Source organism: Oryx dammah, unplaced genomic scaffold, assembly GCF_014754425.2.
Source record: "Oryx dammah isolate SB20612 unplaced genomic scaffold, SCBI_Odam_1.1 HiC_scaffold_17, whole genome shotgun sequence".
NCBI lineage: Eukaryota > Metazoa > Chordata > Mammalia > Artiodactyla > Bovidae > Oryx > Oryx dammah.
This window is the reverse complement of record NW_024070201.1, coordinates 75,625,024-75,651,766: the sequence shown is the minus strand read 5'-3', so window position 1 is coordinate 75,651,766 and position 26,743 is coordinate 75,625,024. Positions and strand designations below refer to the sequence as shown.

At 37.8% G+C, this 26,743-nt stretch overlaps 1 protein-coding gene and 1 pseudogene across 1 annotated transcript; one reads left to right on the top strand and one right to left on the bottom strand.

Moving 5' to 3' along the window:
* Nucleotides 1–678: 678 nt before the first annotated feature.
* LOC120876981 (olfactory receptor 4C12-like) lies at nucleotides 679–1,689 on the bottom strand. The gene has a single exon (XM_040259291.1). The coding sequence runs from the start codon at nucleotides 1,606–1,608 to the stop codon at nucleotides 679–681; it is 930 nt and encodes a 309-aa protein (XP_040115225.1). The 5' UTR covers nucleotides 1,609–1,689.
* A 2,502-nt stretch (nucleotides 1,690–4,191) lies between these two features.
* LOC120875971 lies at nucleotides 4,192–16,866 on the top strand (annotated as a pseudogene).
* Nucleotides 16,867–26,743: the final 9,877 nt, after the last annotated feature.

Below are 26,743 nucleotides of genomic sequence, written 5' to 3'. Positions count from 1 at the left end.
GAAGAGAATTTTTACCACCCAGCCACCAGAGAAGCCCTTTGTAGTTAATACCCTGATACAATTATTCATTGTATCTGAACTCTTTCTATTCAAACTGCACTGTGGTCTGTCTCCTGGCTGGACCTCAACTGATACCATGTGTAAAATAACAAACACAGTGCCAGCCTTATAAGCATCTGAGAAACACTATTTCTTTTAACTGTACAACAAAGATTCAATGAACAAGAAAATTCCACAAAGGAATTTATATTGAGTTCAAAACAAATGAATATTTTTAACATTTTATTTTCAATAATCAGTAGTAACCAACATCTCTGTGTTACATAATAAAATAGCCACCCAGTAGTCTAGGTTCTTAGCTTGTAGCTTCTGAAGACATTTGAGATAATCAGATAAATACTGAATAAAAAGCATTAAGCTGTGATGAGGAGAGTGCAGGATGGGAGAAAGTAAACCTGGATTCCAGTCTAAACTCAAGTCTGTGCTTAAGTTGTTGTTCAGTCCCTAAGTCCAACACTTTGCAGCCTCATGGACTGCAGCATGCCAGGCTGTTCTGTCATTCAGTGGCTATCTGCAGGTATTATTCAGTTCCTTTTAGAGTCAATGTATTCATCTATAGATCAAGAGGATTGGAGGAGATTATCTGTTTTACTTCTATCTATAAAGCTCAGTGAATCTTTAATCACTATCTGCAGTCACTTTCTTTCTCCAGTGCTTCTTCATAGCACATTTTACCTCAGCACTTCTGAGGGTATAGATTAAAGGATTTAACATAGGGGCCATCATAGTGTAAAAGACAGCAACAGCTTTATCAATGGGCAGAGTGGTGACTGGGCGAAGATACACAAAGATACAGGGCACAAAAGACAAAACCACTACAGTGATGTGAGAGACACACGTAGAAAGGGCTTTGCGTCTCCCCTCCAGGCTATAGTTCTTTAGGGAGCACAAGATGACCACATAGGAGACCAACAGGAGGAGGAAGTTTAACAGGCAGATGAACCCACTGTTGGCAGCAACAAAGAGACCAAGGATGTGGGTGTCCACACAGACAAGTTTCAACAAAGGGTACAAGTCACACATGAAATGGTCTATGACATTGGGGCCACAGAAGGGCAGCCGGACTGTAAAGAGGACCTGAACGGTTGCATGGAGAAATCCTCCAGTCCAGGCCACCCCCAGCAGGAGGAGGCACAGCCTGTGGCTCATGATGGCCGTGTAGTGCAGAGGCTTGCAGATGGCCACGTAGCGGTCATAGGCCATCTCTGTGAGCAGGATGATCTCAGCAGCACCAAAAATGTGTTCTGCATAGACTTGAGCCATGCACCCATTAAAGGAGATTGTCTTGACCTCCTGAAGGGAGTCCACAATCAACTTAGGAGCTGAAGAAGAAGAGTAAATTGTGTCTATCAAGGAAAGATGGGTCAGGAAGAAGTACATGGGGGAGTTCAGAGCCTGGCTGGTGGTAATGGTAACCACAATGAGCAGGTTGCCTGAGCGGGTTACCACGTACAAGACCAAAAACACCACAAACACTATTTTTTGCATTTGGGGGTTCTGTGTAAGACCTACTAGAATGAATACGGTCACATTCCTTTTGTCCTCCATCTATGTGGTGTGGCTAATAAAAACTCTGGCAAGGAACACTTTACCTTTAAAAAAGAAAGAAAGAAAAGGGGAATATAAAAGACTGAATTACTACAAAATACTACCTTTTAACAGTACACTGACAATATCACAAATGATTCCTTCTTTTCCCCAAACTGTCTAGGAACACATGGACAAAATTTCTCTTAGTTGACTCTCTTAGATTTTTTTTTTACATTTTTCAATAGTTTTCAGAATTCTGGAGTTGCCTTACTAATTTTAATCAGAAAATACATGTTTTTTTCTTGGAGGCCTTAGGTTGAAACAATGAATTTTTTAATTGAATGGTATATGTATGGGAAAAGAAACATAGGAAGTTGTATACTGGCACATTGTGGGACCCCTAAATATATTATCTGAATATATTAATATTTGAAGAAATCACTTTAATATACTCATAAAGTTATTGTTATCAGTTCACTAATAAACATAGAATGAGGGCCTCACTGGACTCTAACAGCTTTTAGAGGATCAGGGCAGGGGGTAAGTCTGCCCTAGCTGCCCCATGGACCACTTTTAATCATCCTAGATACTGTCTTAATCTACCATCTAAAAATTATTGATCACTAGTTTTAACATATCGGAGAAGGCGATGGCAACCCACTCCAGTACTCTTGCCTGGAAAATCCCATGGACAGAGGAGCCTGGTAGGCTGCAGTCCATGGGGTCGTGAAGAGTCAGACATGACTGAGTGACTTCACTTTCACTTTTCACTTTCATGCATTGGAGAAGGAGATTGGAACCCACTCCAGTGTTCTTGCCTAGAGAATCCCAGGGACGGGAGAGCCTGGTGGGCTGCCGTCTATGGGGTCACACGGAGTCGGACACGACTGAAGCAACTTAGCAGCAGCAGCAGCAGCAGTTTTAACATATGCCATTAATACTAACAGGTAATAAGCCAAGTCTCAGTAATCAACCAGATCACTTTAATGCAAAGGCTATTTCCATTTACTTAAAGGAATATATATATATATATTAGTCAAGTCCACTTTAAGGTCATATGTACAGCTAAGCGGGCTTCCCAGATGGCACTAGTGGTAAAGAAGCTGCATGCCAATGCAGAAGACACAAAAGGCATCAAGACCCAGGTCTGATCCCTAGGCTGGGAAGATCCCCTGGAGAAGGGCATGCCAGTCCACTCCAGAACGCTTGTCTGGAGAATCCCACGACATAAGAGCCTGGTGGGCAACAGTCCATAGGGTCGCAAAGAGTCGGACATGCCTGAAGTAACTTAGCAGCATGCATACAACTTAAGTGTTGTCATTATTAATCTTTGCATTTTACAATAACTAAGATTTCATTATTCTCTTTATAGTTATGTATTTTTAAAGAAAAAAAGGCAGTGACGGGTAAAATGAATTGTCTATGTTACAAGTGGGCAAGGTACATAATGAGGTAACTCTTCCAACCAAGTTACTCAGTCTTGTCCGACTCTTTGTAATCCCATGGACTGTAGCCTACCAGGCGCCTCTGTCCATGGAATTTTCCAGGAAAGAGTACTGGAGTGGGTTGCCATTTCCTTCTCCAGGGGATCTTCCAGACCCAGGGATCGAACCCAGGACTCCTGCATCACAGGCAGATGCTTTACCATCTGAGCCACCAGAGAAGCCCCAGATTCTCTGCACCAGGGAACTCTTCCAGATGATCCCACAAACTCTTCGTTGAGAAGACCGCTTTAGAGTTCCAAGCCCCAGGATAGTGGGCTCTCTTCTGGATAGCCCAGGGCATCAGAGAATCCTTCCAGGGACAAGAACACTTGAGAAGAAAATCTGAGTGCACTTCTAATTGCCAACTCTTCTCTAGACAAGATGACACCTGGGAGAACCAAGAACCAACTGATATATTTTTATGCTTTCCCAATGGTCTGTACCAAAGGTTGGATTTCATGATCAAAATCAGACAGAAAATCCCAAACTTAACTCATTCATTCTCATTATTTCACTTTTTACCTCAGCTTCTTGCAAACTTTGAAGCAGTTAGCTTTAAAATAGTTCTCTTTTACAATTTATATCTGCTCCTTTTATCCCACACAACACAATAACCAACTCACAAACAAAACAACCTGGCCTATGTCAAACTCAGTGGACATTGTTGATGTCCTCTGTTAATTGACAGACCCAAACACAGGATAATTTCCAGTTTTGTTTGCTTTTTTGTCTTAATCCAAAGACCAATTCTGTTCCTATTTCCACTCACATTCTCTAATACTCATAATTTTGGAAAAATAAGAAATGCACAAAAGTTATGGACAGCAAAATAATTCTTGACCTTCCATAAAAAGGCACACAGACTGCAATTGAGAGGTAAGAACTTCAGCAGACAAACTACTTCGTCAGCAAGGAAATCTTTCTTTACTTGCTTAAATTCAATATACCCAAACATTGGTTAATGCACTTTTACTGTAAGTCTGCTTTTTCTCAATCTTATAGAATGCAGAGATTTATTTTTTACACCATGGCATTCCTATAATAACTGTTAGCTTTGTTGAGTTTCACAATGTACTAGGCATTATACTAAATATTTTACATGTACGTCATCTTCAACATGATCCTTGTGAGGTTAGTGTACTGTTGACTGTATTTTAAAGAAAAATAAACTGTGGTTACAAGAAGATAAATGACTTAACCAAAGTAATAATGATGAAAACCCTAATAGAGAAGACTGTATTCAAATTCAGGATGCCTGCGTCTAGCTCTTTACCACTTAGTGCCTCTCCAGGAGGAACCCAGTTTACTTCTGGGAATCAGCAATGCCAGAGTTTAGACATGGCCACAAGTAACCACATGAAATCCATGGCAGTTCTTTTGCTAACCTATGAAATACAGTGAAAGATGTTAATGGGATCCAGGGTATATTGCACAAGACCTGGAATTTTGTAAACAAAACATCTCCCAGTACTTTGCATTTTATCATCTCATCAGTTCGGCTTAGTTCATTCGCTCAGTCATGTCCAACACTTTGAGACCCCATGGACTGCATGCAGGACACCAGGCCTCCCTGTCCATCACCAACTCCGCAGCTTGCTCACTTTCATGTCCATCGAGGTGGTGATTCCATCCAACCATCTCATCCACTGTTGTCCCCTTCTCTTCCTGCCCTCAATCTTTCCCAGCATCAGGGTCTTTTCAAATAAGTCAGCTCTTTGCATCAGGTGGCCAAAGTATTGGAGTTTCAGCTTCAGCATCAAAGCTTCAAATGAATATTCAGGACTGATTTCCTTTAGGATTGACTGGTTTGATGTCCTTGCTGTCCAAGGGACTCTCAAGAGTCTTCTGCAACACCACAGTTCAAAAGCATCAGTCTTTGGCACTCAGCTTTCTTTATGTTCCAACTCTCTCTCTCTTTTTTTTTTTTTTGGACTTCATGCATATTTTTTTTCAGTCAATAAATAAAATTTAATTGGACCACAGCTATGCTTATTCAGTTACATATTGCATCTGGCTGTTTCTTTTTGTTTGTTTTAATTTTAATTGGAGGCTAATTACTTTACAATATTGTGGTGGTTTTTGCCATACATTCACATGAATCAGCCATGGGCGTACATGTGTTCCCCATCTTGAACCCCCTCCCATCTCCCTCCCCATTCCATCCCTCAGGGTCATCCCAGTGCACCAGCCCTGAGCACCCTGTCTCATGCATCAAACCTGGACTGGTGATCTGTTTCACATATGATAATATATATGTTTCAATGCTATTCTCTCAAATCATCCCACCCTTGCCTTCTCCCAGAGTCCAAAAGTCTGTTCTTTACATCTGTGTCTCTTTTGCTCTCTCGCATATAGGGCCATCATTACCATCTTTCTAAATTCCATATATATGTGTTAATATACTGTATTGGTGTTTTTTTTTCCTGTTTTACTTCACTCTGTATAATCGGCTCCAGTTTCATCCACCTCATTAGAACTGATTCAAATGTATTCTTTTTAATGGCTGAGTAATACTCCATTGTGTATATGTACCAGAGCTTTCTTATCCATTCGTCTGCTGATGGACATCTAGGTGGCCTCCATGTCCTGGCTATTGTAAACAGTGCTGCAATATGTTTCAACTTTCACATCCATACATGACCACTGGAAAAACCGTAGCTTGACTAGATGGACCTTTGTTGGCAAAGGAGTGTCTCTGCTTTTTAACATGCTGTCTAGGTTGGTCATAGCTTTTCTTTCAAGAAGGAAGCATCTTTTAATTTCATGGCTATAGTCACCATCTTCAGTGATTTGGAGCCCAAAAGAATAAAATCTGTTACTGTTTCCATTGCTTCCCCATCTATTTGCCATGAAGTGATGGAACCAAATATCATGATCCTCTTTAAAGATGAGGAAACTGAGACCCAGACAAAAACACAGCTAACTGATCAGTAGTACACAAGAATCCAAGTCTTCTAAAGCCCAAAACAGTATTTTTTTTTCCACAGCACCACATCTTACCCTGTTCAGACACCTTAAGGTGACTGTATACAAGGAAAAAAAAATCACCATAGGGTGACAAAGAGAATTAGCTTTCATCTCTCATATTTAGCAATATCTGTTTTGACTCTCTAAGAAAAAGATATAAGTCTAGGGTTGTGTGTGTGTGTGTTCAGCCATGTCCAGGTCTTTGTGACCCCGTGGACTGCAGCCCGCCAGGCTCCTCTGTCCACTGAGTTTTCCAGGCAAGAACACCAGAGTGGGTTGCCATTTCCTACTCCAGAGGATCTTCCCAACCCAGGGATCAAACCTGCCTCTCTTGCATCTCTTGTATTGGCAAGTGGATTCTTAACCACTGAGCCACCAGGGAAGTCTAGTTCAGGGATACAGAAATTCTGTCATGCTACTGGGACCACATCCACTGAAACAAAATAAGATCTAACAAGATCCACCAAAGTTTGAACAGAATTAGAATAAAATAGTCTTTGAGCTTGGAGTTTAATAAAGACTCCCAATCACAGCAGAGGGTACATTTTTAATGCTATTTTTTTGTATACACGTGTACCCCATCCTGAACCCCCTCCCACCACCCTCCCCGTACCATCCCTCTGGGTCATCTCAGTGCACCAGCCCCAAGCATCCTGTATCCTGCATCGAACCTAGACTGGTGATTTGTTTCATATATGATATTACACATGTTTCAATGCCATTCTCCCAAATCATCCCACCCTCTCCCCCTCCCACAGAGTCCAAAAGACTGTCCTATACATCTGTGTCTCTTTTGCTGTCTCGCATACAGGGTTATCGTTACCATCTTTCTAAATTCCATATATATGTGTTAGTATACTCTATTGGTGTTTTTCTTTCTGGCTTACTTCACTCTGTATAATCGGCTCCAGTTTCATCCACCTCATTAGAACTGATTCAAATGTATTCTTTTTAATGGCTGAGTAATACTCCATTGTGTATATGTACCACAGCTTTCTTATCTACTCGTCTGCTGATGGACATCTAGGTTGCTTCCATGTCTTGGCTATTATAAACAGTGCTGCGATGAACACTGAGGTACACGTGTCTCTTTCAATTCTGGTTTCCTCTGTGTGTATGCCGAGCAGTGGGATTGCTGGGTCATAAGGCAGTTCTATTTCCAGTTTTTTAAGGATTCTCCACACTGTTCTCCATAGTGGCTGTACTAGTTTGCATTCCCACCAACAGTGTAAGAGGGTTCCCTTTTCTCCAGACCCTCTCCAGCATTTATTGCTTGTAGACTTTTGGATTGCAGCCATTCTGACTGGCATGAAATGGACCTCATTGTGGTTTTGATTTGCATTTCTCTGATAATGAGTGATGTTGAGCATCTTTTCATGTGTTTGTTAACCATCTGTATGTCTTCTTTGGAAAAATGTCTATTTTAGTTCTTTGGCCCATTTTTTTATTGGGTCCTTTATTTTTCTGGAATTGAGCTGTAGGAGTTGCTTGTATATGTTTGAGATTAGTTGTTTGTCAGCCTTCAGAATGGGAGAAAGTAATAGCAAATGAAGCAACTGACAAACAATTAATGCCATATTTTAATTCATTTTCTCTTTGGATCTCGGTTTTTGAACTGGGCTTGTGGCAGATTCATGTTGATGTATGGCAAAACCAATACAATATTGTAAAATAAGTAACCTCCAATTAAAATAAATAAATTTATATTAAAAAAATAGAATCCAAATGCTGTCCTTCTCTCTCCCATGGATTCTCCATGGGAATCCATAAATCATAAACCTATCCCTTAATAATTATAGTTAAACCCATAAACAGTGAGAAAAATAAATATTTCTGCAAAATATCCTAAAACATCTAAAACCATCAGTATCAGAAAGGAAAACTTTAATGATTTTAACTCTAAACCCCTTAGAATAAAATGAAAATGTAAAAACCAGATTAAAAATCAACAGTGCTAATTAACTTACAGTGGTGGCCTCTGTCCTTAAGAAGAATGATCAGTGTACTCAGGAATAAGAAATAATCATTAATTGTAGCTGCTCAAACACCATGTCATGTAATGGAAGTTCCTCAAGTGTTCCTGCTGACTGGACAATTCTACAGGAAGCAGAGAATGTCAAGACAGCACAGATTTATTCAAATGGATTGAGCACACATTTGCAAAGCTCCAGTGCCTTGGAAATTCACATCAAAGGAAAATAAAATGCTATGATAAATTTGAAACCCAAACTTCTTAGGTACTAAGGAGAATCCTCTGATCTTTAGCACTTAGATTCATGATCCCACAACAAGAAATGCAAATATTTCATTACTTAATAAACTCCTCTTATTCTGCTCTTAAAATAAGAAAACGGCTCCTTTTTGAATCTTAGTATTTAGAGAGGATACTGAGAATGTTAAAGGACTGATTTTTCTATTAATATCTAAGGCTTTGTCCGTCCCCCTAGGAATTAATTATCTCTGGGTTTTTTTTTTTTTTTTTTTTTTTTCCTAATTTTTGCCTTAGAAATAGATATTGAGGAGAATTTGTCCACAAACAATACATCTTCACCTGATTGGTTCTTTTCTGTGAACTTGAAACTAATGTAGCAATTAGTTTTCATTCCTGGTTGGAAATTTGGGTGAGAAAGCAACTCTCATATAAGCCCTTGGGTATCATGAACTGAGACATAAAAGACAGTAAACACTATATGAACAACTCCATGGGGTTCATCGAGGTTGCATACCTCTGAAAACATTTCCTCACTAACTGAGTCACCAGGAGTGCGTAAGATTCTGAGTCAACGTCTCACTTGTACTATAAACTCATCAGGGCAAATGCTATCTATAGAAACCTTGTGAGTTGACATATTTTCTGGCAGTGTGACATCTAGAGTTGGAGAACAAATGGAGGTGAAAATTCTACCAACACTTCTGGTGTAGAAATACAGAAAGATATCATCTTATGCCGTCTTGCTGACTATTTTCAGAGAAGGCAATGGCACCCTACTCCAGTACTCTTGCCTGGAAAATCGCATGGACGGAGGAGCCTGGTGGGCTGCCGTCTATGGGGTCGCACAGAGTCAGACACGACTGAAAAGCAGCAGCAGCTGACTATTTTAGACTTTGGGGAATTCTATTGGTCATTCAATAAAAGAAATCTACCCAGGCAAACAGATTTTTTCAAATTTTGTTCGCATGTATTATCCTCAGGACAGTGCAACACATATTTTAGCAAATACTCTGAAGCCTAGAGGAGAGGGTTTAAGTCACATGTTATTCGACTTGATATAGCTATTGTATTTAAATGTATGGCTAGGCAGTGGATGGAGAACTGGGGAAACAGTAATAACAGTATAATCATGTCAATAAATTTTTCTGGCCACAGGACTATGAAGCTAGAAATCAACTATAGGAAAAAAAAAAAAAAAACCTGAAAAAGCAAGTGGAGGCTAAACAAGACAATACCAAACAACCAGTGAATCACTGAAAGAAGAAATTTTAAAATGCCTGAAGCCAAATTAAGACAAAAGTGAAATGACCTAGAATCTATGCATGCATGCTAAGTCACCTCAGTCATGTCTGACTCTGTGTGACACTGTGGACCATAGCCTCCCATCCTCTGTTCATGGGGGTTCTCCAGGCAAGTGTACTGGAGCAGGTTGCCATGCTCTCCTCCAGGTGTCTACAAGATGTAGTGGAAGCAGTGCTAAGAGGGAAGCTTAGAGCAATAGAAGCCTACTTCAGGAAAGAGGAGAAATTTCAAATAACAGTCTAACTATTCGCCTAAAGGAAATAGAAAAAGAAAATAGAAAAATCCTGAAGTTAGCAGAAGGAAAGAAGTCATAAAGATCAGAGTAGAAATATATGGAAAAAGAGACTAAAAGTTAAAAAATAATAATAATGAAACTAAGACCTGGTTCTTTGAAAAAATAAGCAAAATTGACAAAACTTTAGCCAGACTCATCAAGGCACAAATCAATAAAAACAAAATAATTATTTCTTTATAAAATGAGAAGTTACAAATAACCCCACAGAAAGCAAAACAGATCATAAGAGATAACTACAAACAGTTATATGCCAATAAAATAAACAACTTAGAAGAAATGGATAAATTCCTAGACATGCATAACCCTACAAGACTGAACAAGTAAAGAACAGGAAATATGATCATATAAATTAAAAGTAATTAAATTAAATTCATATTTTTAAAAAAATTAAAGCTATGGTGGCTCAGATGGTAAAGAATGAGCCTGCAGGACACTGGGGTTCAATTACTGCGTTGGAAAGATCCCCTGGAGGAGAAAACGGCAACCCACTCCAGTATTCTTGCCTGGAGAATTCCACGGACAGAGGAGCCTGGCAGTCTACAGTTCATAGGGTCACAAAGAGTCAGGCATGACTGAGCAACTAACACACACTTTCAATTTTGAAAAAAAAAAAAAAAAAAGTCCAGGACCAGATTTCTTCACAGGTAAGTTCTACCAAACATTTAGTGAAGAGTTAACAACACCTGTCTTTCTGAAACTATTTCAAAAAATTTAGAGAGAACAGGATGGTTCTGAACTCATTCTATGAGGCCTGCATCACCCAAAATCAGGCAAAGATATTACAAAAGAAGAGAAAATTATAGGCCAATATACTGATGAACCTAGATGCAAAATTCTTCAACAAAATATTAGCAACTAAATTCAATATAAGTTGAAAGGATCATATACTATGATCAAATATGATTTATCCCAGAGATATAAGGATAGTTCAATATCAATAAAGCAATCAATGTGATATACCATGTTAACAAACTGAGGAATAAAAATTATTTAATCATCTTAGTATAGGCAAAGAAAGCTTTTGACAAAACTCTTCACCCATTTGTGACAAAAACTCTTCAGAAAGTAGGCAGAGAGGAAACATATCTCAATGTAATAAAGGCCATTCATGATAATCCCACAGCTAACATCATACTTAGTGTATAATGTTACACACTGTGTATATTCAGAAAGTATTTCCTCTAAGATAAGGAAAAGAGACAAGGATGTTCACTCTTGCCACATTTATTATTTGCTGGAAGTTCTAGCCATAGAAATCAGAGAAAAGAAATAAAAGAAATCCAAATTAGAAAGGAAGAAGTGAAACTGTCACTGAAGCAGAAAATACAAAATATATAGAAAATCTTTGAAAAGCTACTAGAGCTCATCACTGAATTTGTAAAGTTTCAGAATACAAAATTAATGTACAGAAATCTGTTGCATTTCTTCAACACACTAGCAACAAACCATCAGAAATAGAAATCAAGAGAACAATCCAATTTACAATCACATGATAAAGAATAAAATACTGAGGAATAAATCTAATTAAGGAGGTCAAAGATCTGGACGTGGTAAGCTATAATAAACTGATGAAAGAAACTGAAGACTACACAAACACATGAAAATATATATCATGTTCATGAATGAGAAGAATTAATATTATTAAAATCACAATATTATTCAAGGCAATCTGCAGGTTCAGTGAAATCTCTGCCAAAATACCAATGCTATTTTTAACAGAACTAGAATTCTAAAATTTATATGAAAATATAAATACCCTGAATAGCCAGAGCAGTCTTGAGAAAGAAAAAAGTGGAAGTAGCACACTCCTGATTTCAAACTATACTACAAAGCTATAGTAATCAAACAGTATGACACAAACATAAAAACAGATACAATGATATTAGAAGATACAAACTACTATATATAAAATAGATGAAAACAAGGTCCTACTGTATTGCACAGGGGACTATATTTAATATTCTGTAATAAATCATAATGAAAAATAATATGATATAACTGAATCACTTTGCTGTACATCAGAAATTAACAGGACATCATAAATCAACTATACATCAACTTTATTTTTTTTCTTTTTTCTAATATAAATTTATTTATTTTAATTGGAGGTTAATTACTTTACAATATTGTATTGGTTTTGCCATACATCAACATGAATCCACCACAGGTATACACGTGTTCCCCATCCTGAACCCCCCTCCTTCTTCCCTCCCCATACCATCCCTGTGGGTTGTCACAGTGCACCAGCCCCAAGCATCCAGTATCATGCATTGAACCTGGGCTGGTGACTCATTTCATATATGATATTATACATGTTTCAATGCCATTCTCCCAACTTTAAAACAGAAAAAATGTTGTGTATATGTGTGTGTGTGTGTATGTGTGTCTGTGTGAATTAGTCACTCAGTTGTATCTGACTCTTGGTGACTCCATGAACTATAGCCCACTGGGCTTCTCTGTCCTTGGAATTCTCCAAGCAAGAATACTGGAGTGGGTAGCCATTTCCTTCTCCAGGGCATCTTCGCAACCTAGGAATCACACCCAGGTCTCCTGCATTGGCAGGCAGATCCTTTTACCATCTCAGTTAAAATACAGTGAGAAGAACAAATATTTCTGTAAAATATCCTAAACCATTTAAAAAGTAATCTCCCATAAATTGTCAGAAAATAAAGCTTTAATGATTTTAATTACAAACCCTTGAAGAACATGGAAATGTGAAAACTGGTTTATAAATCAGCAATTCTAGTTCACCTCCTGTGGTTGCTTCCACAGTTAAGGAGAATGCCCAATGTATTCAGGAATAAGAAATAACCAATTCATGTAACGTCATATCATGTATATTTCTCAAATTCCCACTGACTGCACAACTCTACAGGATGCAGAGAATGTCAAGAGGACACAGATTTATTCAAATAGATTCAGTAAGCATTTCAACACTCCAATGCCTTGGAAAGTCAAGTCAAAGGAAAAGAAAATACTATGTTGAATTTGAAGCCCAAAGTCTTATGAACTAAGAGAAATCTTCTGATATTGAGCTCCTAGTCTATGGCTACAGAACAAGAAACACACATATTTCTGATACTTAATAAGCTCCTCTTATTCTGTTCTTAAAATGAGAAAACAGCTTCTTCCTCAGTCTAAATATTTAGAGAGGACTATGAGAATATCAAAGGACAAATCTTTCCATCTAAGGTTTTATCCTCCCAGGAATTAATTATCTTAATTATTTTTTAAAGATTTTATCCTAGAAGCAAATACTTGAAGAAGCCATTCGTGAATAACACATCTTCACCTGATTGGTTCTTTCTCTTGCACTTTGAGATATTAGTAGACTACATTCCTGATAAGAAAATAGGAACTCTTCCATGACTTGATTCAATGGGGAAACTACATCACAGGTCCACACACTGGAATTATGCCACCTTACTATTCACATGATATTCAGTTTTCTTAACAATCCAGGTCCATGTAAAGAGACCTCCCACATGCTAAGTTTCCAAGTGCAGAGAAGTTAATTGCCTATTCAAGAATGGATGATTCGTAAACATCCAGAATGTCTGCTTCTAGGACAAAGTCTTTCCATTAAACAGGGATAATTAACTCCTGGGAGAGAAACAGCAGCTGCAAGACTGGACTCAATGGAAACCTCTTTAAATAGTAATAAAGAACAAGGTGAAATTGGTCAGTCTTGTAATTCACTCCCCCAAAGCAAGATTCATCATGAGCAGAGTGAACCATTTGAACACACGTCCTCCACACTCTCTGCCTCTTGTCCTGTGGAATCAGAGACATTTATTTCAGATAATTTCTCTTTTGTGTTGCAAGTGAACCCATTCTAAATTCAAACAAGAATAGGGTTACAAACAGGTTTTCTGTGGAGAATTTTGGGACTATATACTAGGTGGAAAGATTTAGATTTCTAAGAAGGTTTTCTTTATTAACAGGTTTTTTGAGATGTAATCAATTTACCCAAAACAAGTGCACGTGTTCAATGTAAAAATTTTGTTAACAACTCTTCATTTGACAGCTAGCTATATGAATAGGCTCTTACGAAGTGTGAAATTTTTCATACTGAAGGTTACTTATAATTAGAATTGGTCATTTTGAATATGAGATTGTGTTTTGAATATGTTTGGAGAGGTGTTTCTCCCCAAACATCACTAAGATCATTTAACAGAGCTAAGGAATATTTAACAGTAGTGCTGATACTTATTATAGATTTTCACTTTCCGTATATAGTACTCATATTTTCAACACTTTTCAGATATAATATTAATAATAAAATATCACATCTTCATTCTAATTTTCTAAAAAATAATATGATCCACTCAACTTGAAAGTTGACAATTTTGAGGCTTAAGGAGTTTAAGCAAACTGTCAGAGCTCACTTTTCTGATACTAAGAACAATATTTTGCCAGAGACACCTCCGTTAGTAATCAAAACTATCAATGACAATTAAAGCAAAATTTAAATATACTTCACATACACAAAATGGGAAATTACAAACACTAATGACATAAATCATCAGTCTTTCCATCAAGCACAAATATGAGGACCCTATCTGGGAAAAACTGCTGTGGATAAAATGGGTCTCTCTTGCTTCTTTGAGAGTAAAATTGGTGATGATTCTTCTGGAGCTTATTGCATGATTAAATAGTTCTCTGTATTACTGCTCCAACTGTTAATACTTCCTATCCCACAGTGTATACACTCACAAAAATAATTGGAAGTTCTTTTTGTGTAGTACATATTTCCTCTATCGATTATTAATTATCATATGATCTATGAAGTGAATATTATTATTATTTTACAATTGAGAATAAAGGATATAAAATGCCAAAGAAGGATATAAGTTGCCAGAAAATTTGGAAAACTCAGCAGTGGCCACAGGACTAGAAAACGTCAGATATCATTCCAATCCCAACAAAAGGCAATGCCAAAGAATGTTCAAGGTACCACACAATTGCACACATCTCACATGCTAGCACAGTAATGCTCAAAATTCTCCAAGCTAGGCTTCAACAGTACACGAACCTTGAACTTTCAGATGTTCAAGCTGGATTTAGAAAAGGCAGAGGAACCAGAGATCAAATTGCCAACATTTGCTGGATCATAGAGAAAGCAAGAGAGTTCCAGAAAAACATCTACTTCTGCTTCTTTGACTATGCTAAAACTTTTGACTTTGTGGATCACAATAAACTGGAAAATTCTTCAAGTGATGGGAATACCAGAGCACCTCTTGAGAAATCTGTATGCAGGTCAAGAAGCAACAGTTAGAACTGGACATAGAACAATGGACTGGTTCCAAATTGGGAAAGGAGTACATCAAGGCTGTATATTGTCACCCTGCTTACTTAACTTATATGCAGAGTACATTACATCATGCAAAATGCCGGACTGGATGAAGCACAAGCTGGAATCAAGATTGCCAGGAGAAATATCAATAACCTCAGATATGCAGATGACACCACCCTTACGACAGAAAGTGAAGAACTAAAGAGCCTCTTGATGAAAGTGAAAGAGGAGAGCGAAAAAGCTGACTTAAAACTCAACATTCAAAAAACAAAGAACATGGCATCTGGTCCCATCACTTCATTGCAAATAGATGGGGAACCAATGGGTGACAGACTTTATTTTAGGGGGCTCCAAAATCACTGCTGATGGTGAATGCAGCCATGAAATTAAAAGATGCTTACTCCTTGGAAGAAAAGTTATGACAAACCTAGACAGCATATTAAAAAGCAGAGACATTACTTGGCCAACAAAGGTCCGTCTAGTCAAGGCTATGGTTTTTCCAGTAGTTCATGTAGGAATGTGAGAGTTGGACTATAAAGAAAGCTGAGGACAGAAGAATTGATGCTTTTGAACTGTGGTGTTAGAGAAGACTTTTGAGAGTCCCTTGGGCCGCAAGGAGATCAAACCAGTCCACACTAAAGGAAATCAGTCCTGAATATTCATTGAAAGGACTGATGTTGAAGCCTAAACTCCCAATACTTTGGTCATCTGATGCAAATAACTGACTTGTTTGTAAAGACCCTGATGCTGGGAAAGATTGAAGGTGGGAGGAGAAAGGGACAACAGAGGATGAGATGGTTGGATGGCATTGCCTACTCAATAGACATGAGTTTGAGTAAACGCTGGGAGTTGGTGATGGACAGGGAGGCCTAGCATGCTGCAATCCATGGGGTCGCAAAAAGTTGGACACAGCTGAGCAACTGAACTGAATTTATAACTATGATGGCTAATGGGCTTACGATAGCCATCAAGGCCAGCCCATCCTGGGGTCCCCTATGTACTTTTTCCTGGCCCATCTCTCCTTTGCTGATGCCTGCTACTCTTCTGTAGGTACCCCCAAATTGACTGTAGACTCACTGTATGAAAAGAAGATTATCCTATTCAATGGATGTATGACTCAAATTTCTTCAGAGGTGCTGAGATAATCCATGCTCATCGTGATGGCTTTCGACCACTATGTGGCCATCTGCAAGCCCTTGCACTATACAACCATCATGAACTAGTGGGTGTGTAGGCTGCTAGTGGGATTGTCATGGGTGGGAGGCTTTCTTCATGGATTCATACAGATCCTTTTCATCTTCTGATTACGCTCTTGTGGCTCTAACATCATAGATCACTGTATGTATGACCTGAACCTTTTGCTCAATCTTGTCTGTCCTGATACCCAGACTTTAGGACTCTCTTTTGCTGCCAACAGTGGTTTAGTCTGTCTGTTAAACTTCCTTCTTTTGCTAGTCTCTGTTTGACCATCCTTTGGTCTCTAAGAACCTACAGCTTGGCTGCAAGATGCAAAGCCCTCTCCACCTGCATCTCCCACATCACAGTGGTTGTCTTACTCTTTGCACCTCATACATTTGTGTACATGAGACCTGCAGCTACTTTACCTATTGATAAAACAGTTGCTGTATTATATACTATCATAGCTCCCATGTTAAATCACTTAATCTATGCCTTGAGACACGCCCAGATAACAAATGCCATTAGGAAATTTATACAGTAGGAAAGTTATTCCAACTGACAAATGAATACACCTGGAACCCAATATTGATTCAATTGATGTAAATGTCAAAAGGACACTTTGGATGAGCTAAGCAAGTACCAACTAAGGGGTAAAAAAAATAAATCAACTATTAAAAATTGTACATTCTACATTGAGGGGAGGAGAAAAGCTGTAAGAAAATAGGAAAAAGTTAACCCAACATCACTCTTTCAAAATTTAGAAAATTCTACCCAGATTGGGGTTTAATTTAGTAGCATCAACCACAAATATGGGTTCATAGACTTTCTTTCTAATAAAAGGCAGAAATGGTAAATATTAATTGATTCATATTAAGCAGCAATCTCTGTACAATCCAAAGAGAAGCATTGCTACTATCCCAAGGGAAGAAATTGACAGAAAGAGAAAGGTGTCAAAACATACATATTAAAAATTCAGTAATCATACACACCAAGGAAACCAGAATTGAAAGAGATACGTGTATCCCAATATTCATTGTAGCACTGTTTCCAATAGCTAGGACAGGGAAGCAACCTAGATGGCCATTGGCAGATGAATGGATAAGGAAGTTGTGGTAATTATACACAATGGAATATTACTCAGCTATAAAAATAGAACACATTTGAGTCAGTTCCAATGAGGAGGATGAAACTGGAGCTTCTTATACAAATACAAAAGGAAGTACATCAGAAAGAGAAACACAATACAGTATATTAATGCATGTATGTGTGTGTGTGTGTGTGTGTTGAAATATAGAAAGACAGTAACAACGACCCTATATGCAAGACAGCAAAAGAGACACAAATGTAAAGAAAAAAAAATGTAAAGAACAGACTTCTGGACTATGTGCAAGAAGGCAAAAATGGGATGATTTGAGAGAATAGCATTGAAATGTGTATGTTACCATATGTAAAATAGATGACCAATGCAAGTTCAATGCATGAAGCAGGGCATCCAAAGCCAGTGCTCTGGGACAACCCAGAGGGATGGGGTTGGGAGGGAGGTGGGAGGGGGTTCAGCATGGGGGGACATATGTGCATCCATGGCTGATTCATGTCAATGTATGGCAAAAACCACCACAAGATTGTAAAGTAATTAGCCTCCAAAGAAAATGATTCTTTTAAAAAGTCAATAATCAGAATCTGACTGATTTCTCAGACCATAATCTTAACTGGCAAGCAATGATCATAAAAAGGTATGCTAATTGCTAGCTACTATTTATTGAACCAGGAGCTGTGCTTGACAGATTGTACATAGTAGTTCATTAACTAAATTCAATAAATTTTTGTTCATACTCTGATCGTTTTGATATGTCACAGTTGATAGTAACATACTCACTATAACATGACAGAGTGTAACCATTTTAAAGCTCCAAAACTAATGGGCCATCGAACTTCTGAAGCAACACAATGAAGATTGCGTCATATTCCTAACTTCCTTGTGGACTTCTGAATATTTAGTATTGCTCATGTCGTCATTGTAGGCTAGAAAACATCAGAGAAGGGTGGTGACTTAAATAAAAAAAAAATCTTAATATCAGACAGGTTCAGTAAATTTCTATTTATTAAATATTTTCAGTCATACTCCATAAATCATTTGCCTGCCATACAATGTATTTTCTATAAGGCAGAACAATTTCTGGCCACAGTGAGTACTGAATGAATAAATAAAAGCATAAAGTAAAGTAAAATGTCAATAAAATATAGGAAAAGAAGTACTGAAGTCTAGAGAACTCTTTCCTATCTTATTGAAAATCTAAGAAAACTTCTAGTCAAAAATTTTAGGAAAATCATGTGTATTTTTTTTCTTTTTTTTTTTCCAGTTAAGTCACTCTTTATTTTTTTAATATAAAATTATTTATTTTAATTGGGGGTTAATTGCTTTACAGTATTTTAATGGTTTTGCCATACATCAACATGAATCCGCCACAGGTATACACATGTTCCAATAAGAGGATGAGGAAGAAATCAGAACTGAGATTATCAGCATTTGAGCAAACAGTTTATCTTGATGTTTTCCACATCTCAGCAAGATTTAATTATGCTATATATAAAAGCTATTTACATTTCTCTGGTTATCAGTTTACTTTTTGGTAACATTTTATTATTAAAAACTGTTTTTCAGCTTTTACTCTTAACACTGAAAAACTGGAAATAACATGAATACACGTTAACAGGTAAATAGGCAAATCAATTCTAGCACATTCGTACTGCAGACTATTACTCCACATAAAAATGAACCAGTTACAAACAATAACATGATCTCTTTCAAAATGTTATACTGAATAAAAGAAGTCAGATGCAAAAGATAATATGCTGAATTATTACATTTATACAAAGTTCCAGAAAGGCAAAGCTAGTCTGTAGGTGACAGAAAGTAAATCAGTGATTACTTGGTGCATCAGTGGGTGGAGAATGAACTACAGAGGTTAATAGACATGTTCTTATATTGTATAATCGGTGGTATAATGGATGTAACCATTTGTTAAAATTTGCCAAACTGTGTACTTAAAAATGGGTGCATTTTATTGCATGTGAATTACATATCAATAAAAACTATATAAAAAGAAAAAATTAAATAAAAACTGCTTTTTATGTACACCTGTGGTGGATTCATGTCAATCTATGCCAAAACCAATACAGAATTGTAAAGTAAAAATTAAAAATAAATAAATAAATTAAAAAAAAAATAATAAAAAAAAATAAAAATAAAAATATCTCATCAATACACAAAACAATTTCAGGATATGCTCCATTCATTCTTTCTGATTCATTAATCAGTAAGTAATTTTGAACACAAAGTATCTGGAAACATTGATAGTTGTTGGAGGTTCAGTGATGAATAAAAACAGATCAGAGACCTGTTTTCTCAGAGCTTAGGATTTACTGAAAAACTCTCAAAAGAGAACAGAAAATTACAACACCAGCTGATCCTCTCGCCTCAAGATAGAACCAGTTCAGTAGTACAGTGTTCTCTAGAGCTCCCATGACTACAGGCTGAAACCAGACTAGTTTAGACCATACCGTTTCCTCCCCTACCATATTCACTTCACTCAATCACTTCAATCACTTCTTATAAATCACTCCCATAAAATTTCCATTTTAGGATATACATTTAAGAAACCCTACCCATTAATAGCATGGGAAGATAGAGTTCAAGAAATATTTGCAACTTATAAACAACAAAGAAAAACTTGACAGTAGTCTAGAAACAACTGGATTAATAAAATTTTACATGCCCAGATAGGTGACAATACCTTACAGAGCTACAGCTAGGGCTTCCAGAACACCAATATGCCCTCAATCAGCATCAAATTTACAGTCTGTTTATACCATAGCTGTGATTCACGGGTCTAGTAATCAGGTGGTGATAAATGGGAGTTGTACCACTCATTATTATCCTGAGGAACTTGCAAAAATTTTATATCCTGTTCCTGCAATGCTTGGGTGGCCTAGAAGTCTTAGTTTTAAAGTAAAAGACATTTTTTCCAGGAGACACAACTCTGATTCCTTTGAACAGAAGTTAAAACTGTTCTCTGTCCATTTTAAGCCTCCCGTGACTCTGAATCAACAGGTGAAAAGACCAGTAACTGTGACAGCTAGGTAACTGACCCTGACTACCAAGGAGAAATTGGACTACTATTCTACAATGGAGGTAGAAAAGAATGTGTCTGGACTGCAGAAGACCCCTTTGGCATCTCTTAATATTATGATACACCAAGATTAAAGTGAATGAAAATAACAATAACAACCTGGACAGGGTTACTAATAGTCCAGATTCCTGAGGAATGAATATTTAGATTGCTTACATCTCATAAAGAACCATGGCCAACTGAAGTGGTCACTGAATACAAAGGAAGTGTAGAATAAGAAGGTAGTTAGTTATAAATACCAGCTATGATCGTGTGACCAGTTACAGGAGTGCTTGCCATAATTCCTCCCAATTTTCTCATGAATTTATTTAACTATATAGTTATACACATTAAGTATGTGCCTTTGTTTTCATCTCTGTCGTAGCCTCTTAACATGTAACATAAGATGTATTAAGTTGGTGTCATATTTGTGTGTGCTTAGTCACTCAGTCATGTCTGACTCTTTGTGCCCCCGTGGACTGAAGCCTTCCAGGTTCCTCTGTCCATGGGATTCTCCAGGCAAGAATACTGGAGTGGGTTGCAATGCCTTCCTCCAGGGGATCTTCCCAACCCAGGGTTCGAACCCAGGTCTACCACACTGCAGGTGGATTCTTTACCACCTGAGCCACCAGTGTGTCATGTTTAAGTATCATTAATTTTACATAATAATATCTAAGTGACTGGGTATCAAGAAAAAGACTATACATCATTTGAAGATTTCCTCTCTTAGGGAAGGAGTTAGTATATGTTCGGTTGTATGGAGGGTGGTCCTATCATGTTAGAAAGAATTATGACCTTGTCATTGTACTTATTTAGAGGTTAAGAATGGTTTAAGGAGATGTGTACATATGCCAAGTGGATGAGAGGACTTCTGATGGTTAATTTTATGTGTCAACACGATCAGGGCATGGGGTGTCCTGATAGTTGGTCCAAAAATATACTGAGTAGGTCTGTATTAAGGTATTTCTGAACCGTGTTAACATTTTAAGCAGTTGATTCCAATCCCAAAGAAAGGCAATGGCAAAGAGTGTTCAAACTATTGCATAATGACACTCATCTCACATGCTAGCAAAATAATGCTCAAAATTCTCCAAGCCAGGCTTCAACAGTACATGAACCATGAACTTCCAGAAGTTCCCCTTGGATTTAGAAAAGTCAGAGGAACCAGAGATTAAATTGCCAACATCCGTTGGATCATCGAAAAAGCAAGAGAGTTCCAGAAAAACATATATTTCTGCCTTATGGACTATGCCAAAGCCTTTGACTGTGTGGATCATGATGAACTGTGGAAAAATTGTGAAACAGATGGGAATACCAGATCACCTGACCTGCCTCTTGAGAAATCTGTATGCAGGTCAGGAAGCAACAGTTAGAACTGGACATGGAACAACAGACTGGTTCCAAATAGGAAAAGGAGTACGTCAAGGCTGTATATTGTCACCCTGCTTACTTAACTTATATGCAGAGTACATCATGAGAAACGCTGGGCTGGAAGAAGCACAAGCTGGAATCAAGATTACTGGGAGAAATATCAATCACCTCAGATATGCAGATGACACCACCCTTATGGCAGAAAGTGAAGAGGAACTAAAGAGCCTCTTGATGAAAGTGAAAGAGGAGAGTGAAAAAGTTGGCTCAAAGCTCAACATGCAGAAAACTAAGATCATGGCATCTGGTCGCATCCCTCCATGGCAAATAGATGGGGAAACAATGGGAACAGTGAGAGACTTTATTTTGGGGGGCTCCAAAATCGCTGCAGATGGTGACTGCAGCCATGAAACTAAAAGATGGTTCCTCTTTGGAAGAAAAGCTATGACCAACCTAGACAGCATATTAAAAAGCAGAGACATTACTTTGACAGCAAAGGTCTGTCTAGTCAAAGCTATGGTTTTTCCAGTAATCATGTATGGATGTGAGGGTTGGACCATAAAGAAAGCTGAGAGCCAAAAAATAGATGCTTTTGAACTGTGGTGTTAAGAGACTCTAGGCCTGCAAGGAGATCAAACCAGTCAATCCTAAAAGAAATCAATCCTGAATATTCATTGGAAGGACTGATGTTCAAGCTGAAACTCCAATACTTTGGCCACCTGATATGAAGAATTGACTCAGTGGTAAAGACTCTGATGCTGGGAAAGAGTGAAGGCAGAAGAAGGAGACAGCAGCAGATGAGATGGTTGGATGGCATCACCGACTCAATGGACATGGGTTTAGGTGGACTCCAGGAGTTGGTGATGGACAGGGAGGTCTGGCGTGCTGCGGTTCATGGGTCACAAAAAGTCAGACATGACTGAGTGACCGAAATGAACCGAACTGAACTGAGTCAGTAGATTGAGTAAAGCAGGTTATCCTTCCTATCTAATGTGGATGGATCTCATCAAGTGCCTAAATAAAACAAGACTAATAAAGATCGAATTCTCTGTTTGTCTGACCTCCTTTGAATTGAGACATTGGGATTTTTCCCTGCCTTCAGATTTGAACTGAAATGTTAGCTCTTCTTGAGTCTCACCCTGCCGGTATTCATATGAGAATTGTACAGTCAGGTCTCCTGGATCTCTAGCTTGCCAGTTGCCAGTCTCGCAATGTGTTAGATTTCATAATCACATGAGCCATTTTCTTATACTAAATCGCACATGCATGTGCGCGCGCGTGCGTGTGTGTGTGTGTGTGTGTGTGTGTGTGCATGAGTGTATTCTACAGGTTCTGTTTCTCTGAAGGCCACTGACTAGGAACATGGCAGATTTTCTTTCTTTAAGGTATAAAAGCAAATCCAGTTATCAAGATAGCAGTTGATTAAATGTTCCCTGCATGAGAGATCTTCCAAAGCCGAGTCTTCCAAGCTTTTATTCAGAGCATCTATGCTCAGAGCAGAGTTGTATGTTTTGGTCTGTGGGACTTCTCTTGCTCTCCACTCATCTCACTAGAACCCAAGTCTAGCCACAGAGGGTGCTGGGGAGAAGTACTGCCTTTGCAATTTGCTCCATCAAGAAATCCTCACAGTCTTGCCTTCTCAGCTCCTTTAGTTCTCACAACATAGATGAGTCTTTTCCAAGTGCACTAACCAGCACTGTTTATTTCCTCAAGGGAAAAGTTATTTTAGTAGCCTTTCCCAAAATGGCAATTAAATGTTTCTACCTTTTTTCTACTATCCCCGTGATCAGAGAATGAGAAGGGTTAGAATTCATGTATGTGACATGGATAATCTTGAAGCTATAGTCAGAACCTCTATTCTTTTTTAACAGTGTTCATTGAACATCTAAAAGTACCAGATGTAATTAACCTCCAATTAAAATAAATAAATTTATATTTAAAAAAGAAAAAATAAATAAAATCAAAAAAAGAAAAAATAAATAAATAAAAGTACCAGGCCAATTTTACTTACCACATGGGAACTCAATGTTATTGTGTCTGTGTGTGTAACCGTGTGTGTGTGTAACCATGTGTGTGTGTGAGCTGATGAAATTTTTTCAATAAAGCTTATCTCTGAAGTGATATTAAGTAGAATTATGATGATCATTTCAAAAGGAGATTACTAGTTCAACATTATTTATCATAACATAACAATGTTGGGAATAGGTTAAGAATTTGGAAGAAAAGTATTTAAATAAGAATAATCTGAGACCTAACTTGGCCTTGCTCTTTATTAGCTGCTTGCTCTAGGACAGAACTCTTAACTTCTCCATGCTTCTATTTCCTAGTGTATAAAATAAGTATAAAAATGATAGTAGTAGCCATTTAGTAGATTTGCTGAGGATTAAATACCAACTGTCTGCACAAACACTAAACACACTAAGTGTTCATTTTTAGCTAATATTATCATTGTTATTATAACTATTACCTGTTTCCTGAAGATGTGAAGCAGCAGCAACTCATATACTGCTGATGGAAATGTAACAACCACTTTGGAAGACAGTTTGCTAATTTATGCCTTTATCATATTGTCTATAATACAATATCCAAACTGGTTTTAAAAATGAAATATGAAGGTTAACTTTTGAAATATTCAACACCTGTTTATGAAGGCCAAAAAAACATTGTTGAGAGAAATTAAATGCACAAATCATTGAGATAAATCATGGATTAGAAACTCATTATTTGTACCATACCAATGCTAAAAATTTCATGAAATTCCAATCCAGATTTCAACAGAACTTTTGGAGAAGCTGACAAGCTTATTGTAAAATATGTATGAAGATATAGAAATTTAAAAGAATCTAGTAAAACAAATCACTTGCAAAAAATGAGTTGAAGTAATTACTTAATGTCAAAACTTATATAAAGCTCCAGAAATCAAGAGTGTGTTGCACAAGAATAAACACGCAGACCTGTAAAATAAGAGAATGTACAGATATAGGACCAAATATATAAATGTTTACAAAGATATCAAAGTAATTCAATAGGGAAGACAAGGACTTTTCAACAAACTACGTTGAACATAGTTTCAACAAACTATGTTGAATCATTTGGACATCTATAAGGAATAAAATAAACCTCACCATTACTTCACATCATACACAAAAATTAGCACATAATGAAAGAGAGGTCAATGTATCAAAGGTAATGAAAATAATAAAAATTTTAATTTGACCTTGGGGTAAACTAACATTTCTTAGTATGACACAATAAGGCTGAACCATAAGACAAATAAAAAGTTAAACTTTGTCAAAATTTTTAAATTTTGACCCATCAGATGACACCATTCTTAAAAGTGAAAATGCAAGCCACAGATTTGGAGAAAATTTTGCATATACGTCATATATATGTGACTAAGGATCTGTGTCTATAATATATAAAGAACAATTACAACTCAGCAATAAAAAAAACCCAGAGCTCCTATTTGTAGAATTTACAAACAACTTGAAAAGAAACTTCACAAAATAAGATATATTAATACAAAAGGCCAATAAAAAAGTGAAAAAGGGTTCAACATCATTAATGATCCTGGAGATAATAATTAAAACTATATTAATTGGTGTGTGCTGCTGCTGCTGCTAAGTCGCTTCAGTCGTGTCCGGCTCTGTGCGACCCCATGGACAGCAGCCCACCAGGCTCCACTGTCCCTGAGATTCTCCAGGCAAGAACACTGGAGTGGGTTGCCATTTCCTTCTCCAATGCATGAAAGTGAAAAGTGAAAGTGAAGTCGCTCAGTCGTGTCCAACTCTTCACAACCCCATGGTCTGCAGCCCACCAGGCTCTCCCGTCCTCAAATAAGGGCTAAAAGGAAAGCAACACCACCAAATAATGTGGATACAGAAATACTGGTAATGTCTTATTTTCTGCACGATGAGAGGGACAGGGAGGGCTGGCATGCTGCAGTCCAGGGGGTCGCAGAGACTCAGACACGACTTGGAGGCTGAATAACAACAAATAGTTGCTTTACAATGTTGTGCTGTTTTTACAACAAAGTGAATCAGCTATACGTATACATATATCCCCTCCTTTTTGTATTTCTTCCCTATTTGGGTCATCACAGAGCACTGAGTAGAGCTCCCTCAGCTATATAGTAGGTTTTCATGCTAGTTATGTGGGGCTAGTGGTAAAGAACTTGCCTGTCAGTGCAGGAGATGCAAAACACAGATTTGATCCTTGGGTCGGGAAGATCCCCTGGAGTAGGAAATGGCAACCCACACCATTATTCTTGCCTGGAAAATTCCATGGACAGAAGAGACTGGCAGGCTGCAGTTTATGATGTTGCAAAGAGTTGGATATAACTGAGTGCAGACACACACATGCACATTCACGCACGCACGCACGCACACGCACGCACACACACCCCAGTAGAGTATATGTCAATCTCAACCTCCCAATTCACCCCACTCCCCCTTCCCTTGTTTGGTAATTTCTTCTTATGTTTCAGATATTTCACCACATTTTTAACGCTGTCTATTGTTTCATAATGACTGTTCATGAATCCCAGAGGTAACTGCGATCTGAGTTTCTGACCCAGAAATAGATCAATGTCCACCATTAATTTTATGCCCTGCTGATCTACCTTTCAAGCATTCGATAGTGGTTTCACAGAAAAGTTTTAATACTGATAGGAAAATAGAAGCTCTTTTTGTGATCCAAGTCAACGGGGAAACTACATCACATTTCCATATACTGGAGATTGCCACCTTGATATTCACATCACATTCAATTTTCTTAACAGTCCAGATAGAGAAAGGGGATTCCCACATGCTTAGATTCCAAGTGTAGGAAATAATTTCCCCTTTCAAGAATGGGTAATTCTCAAACATATCTCACCAGAAA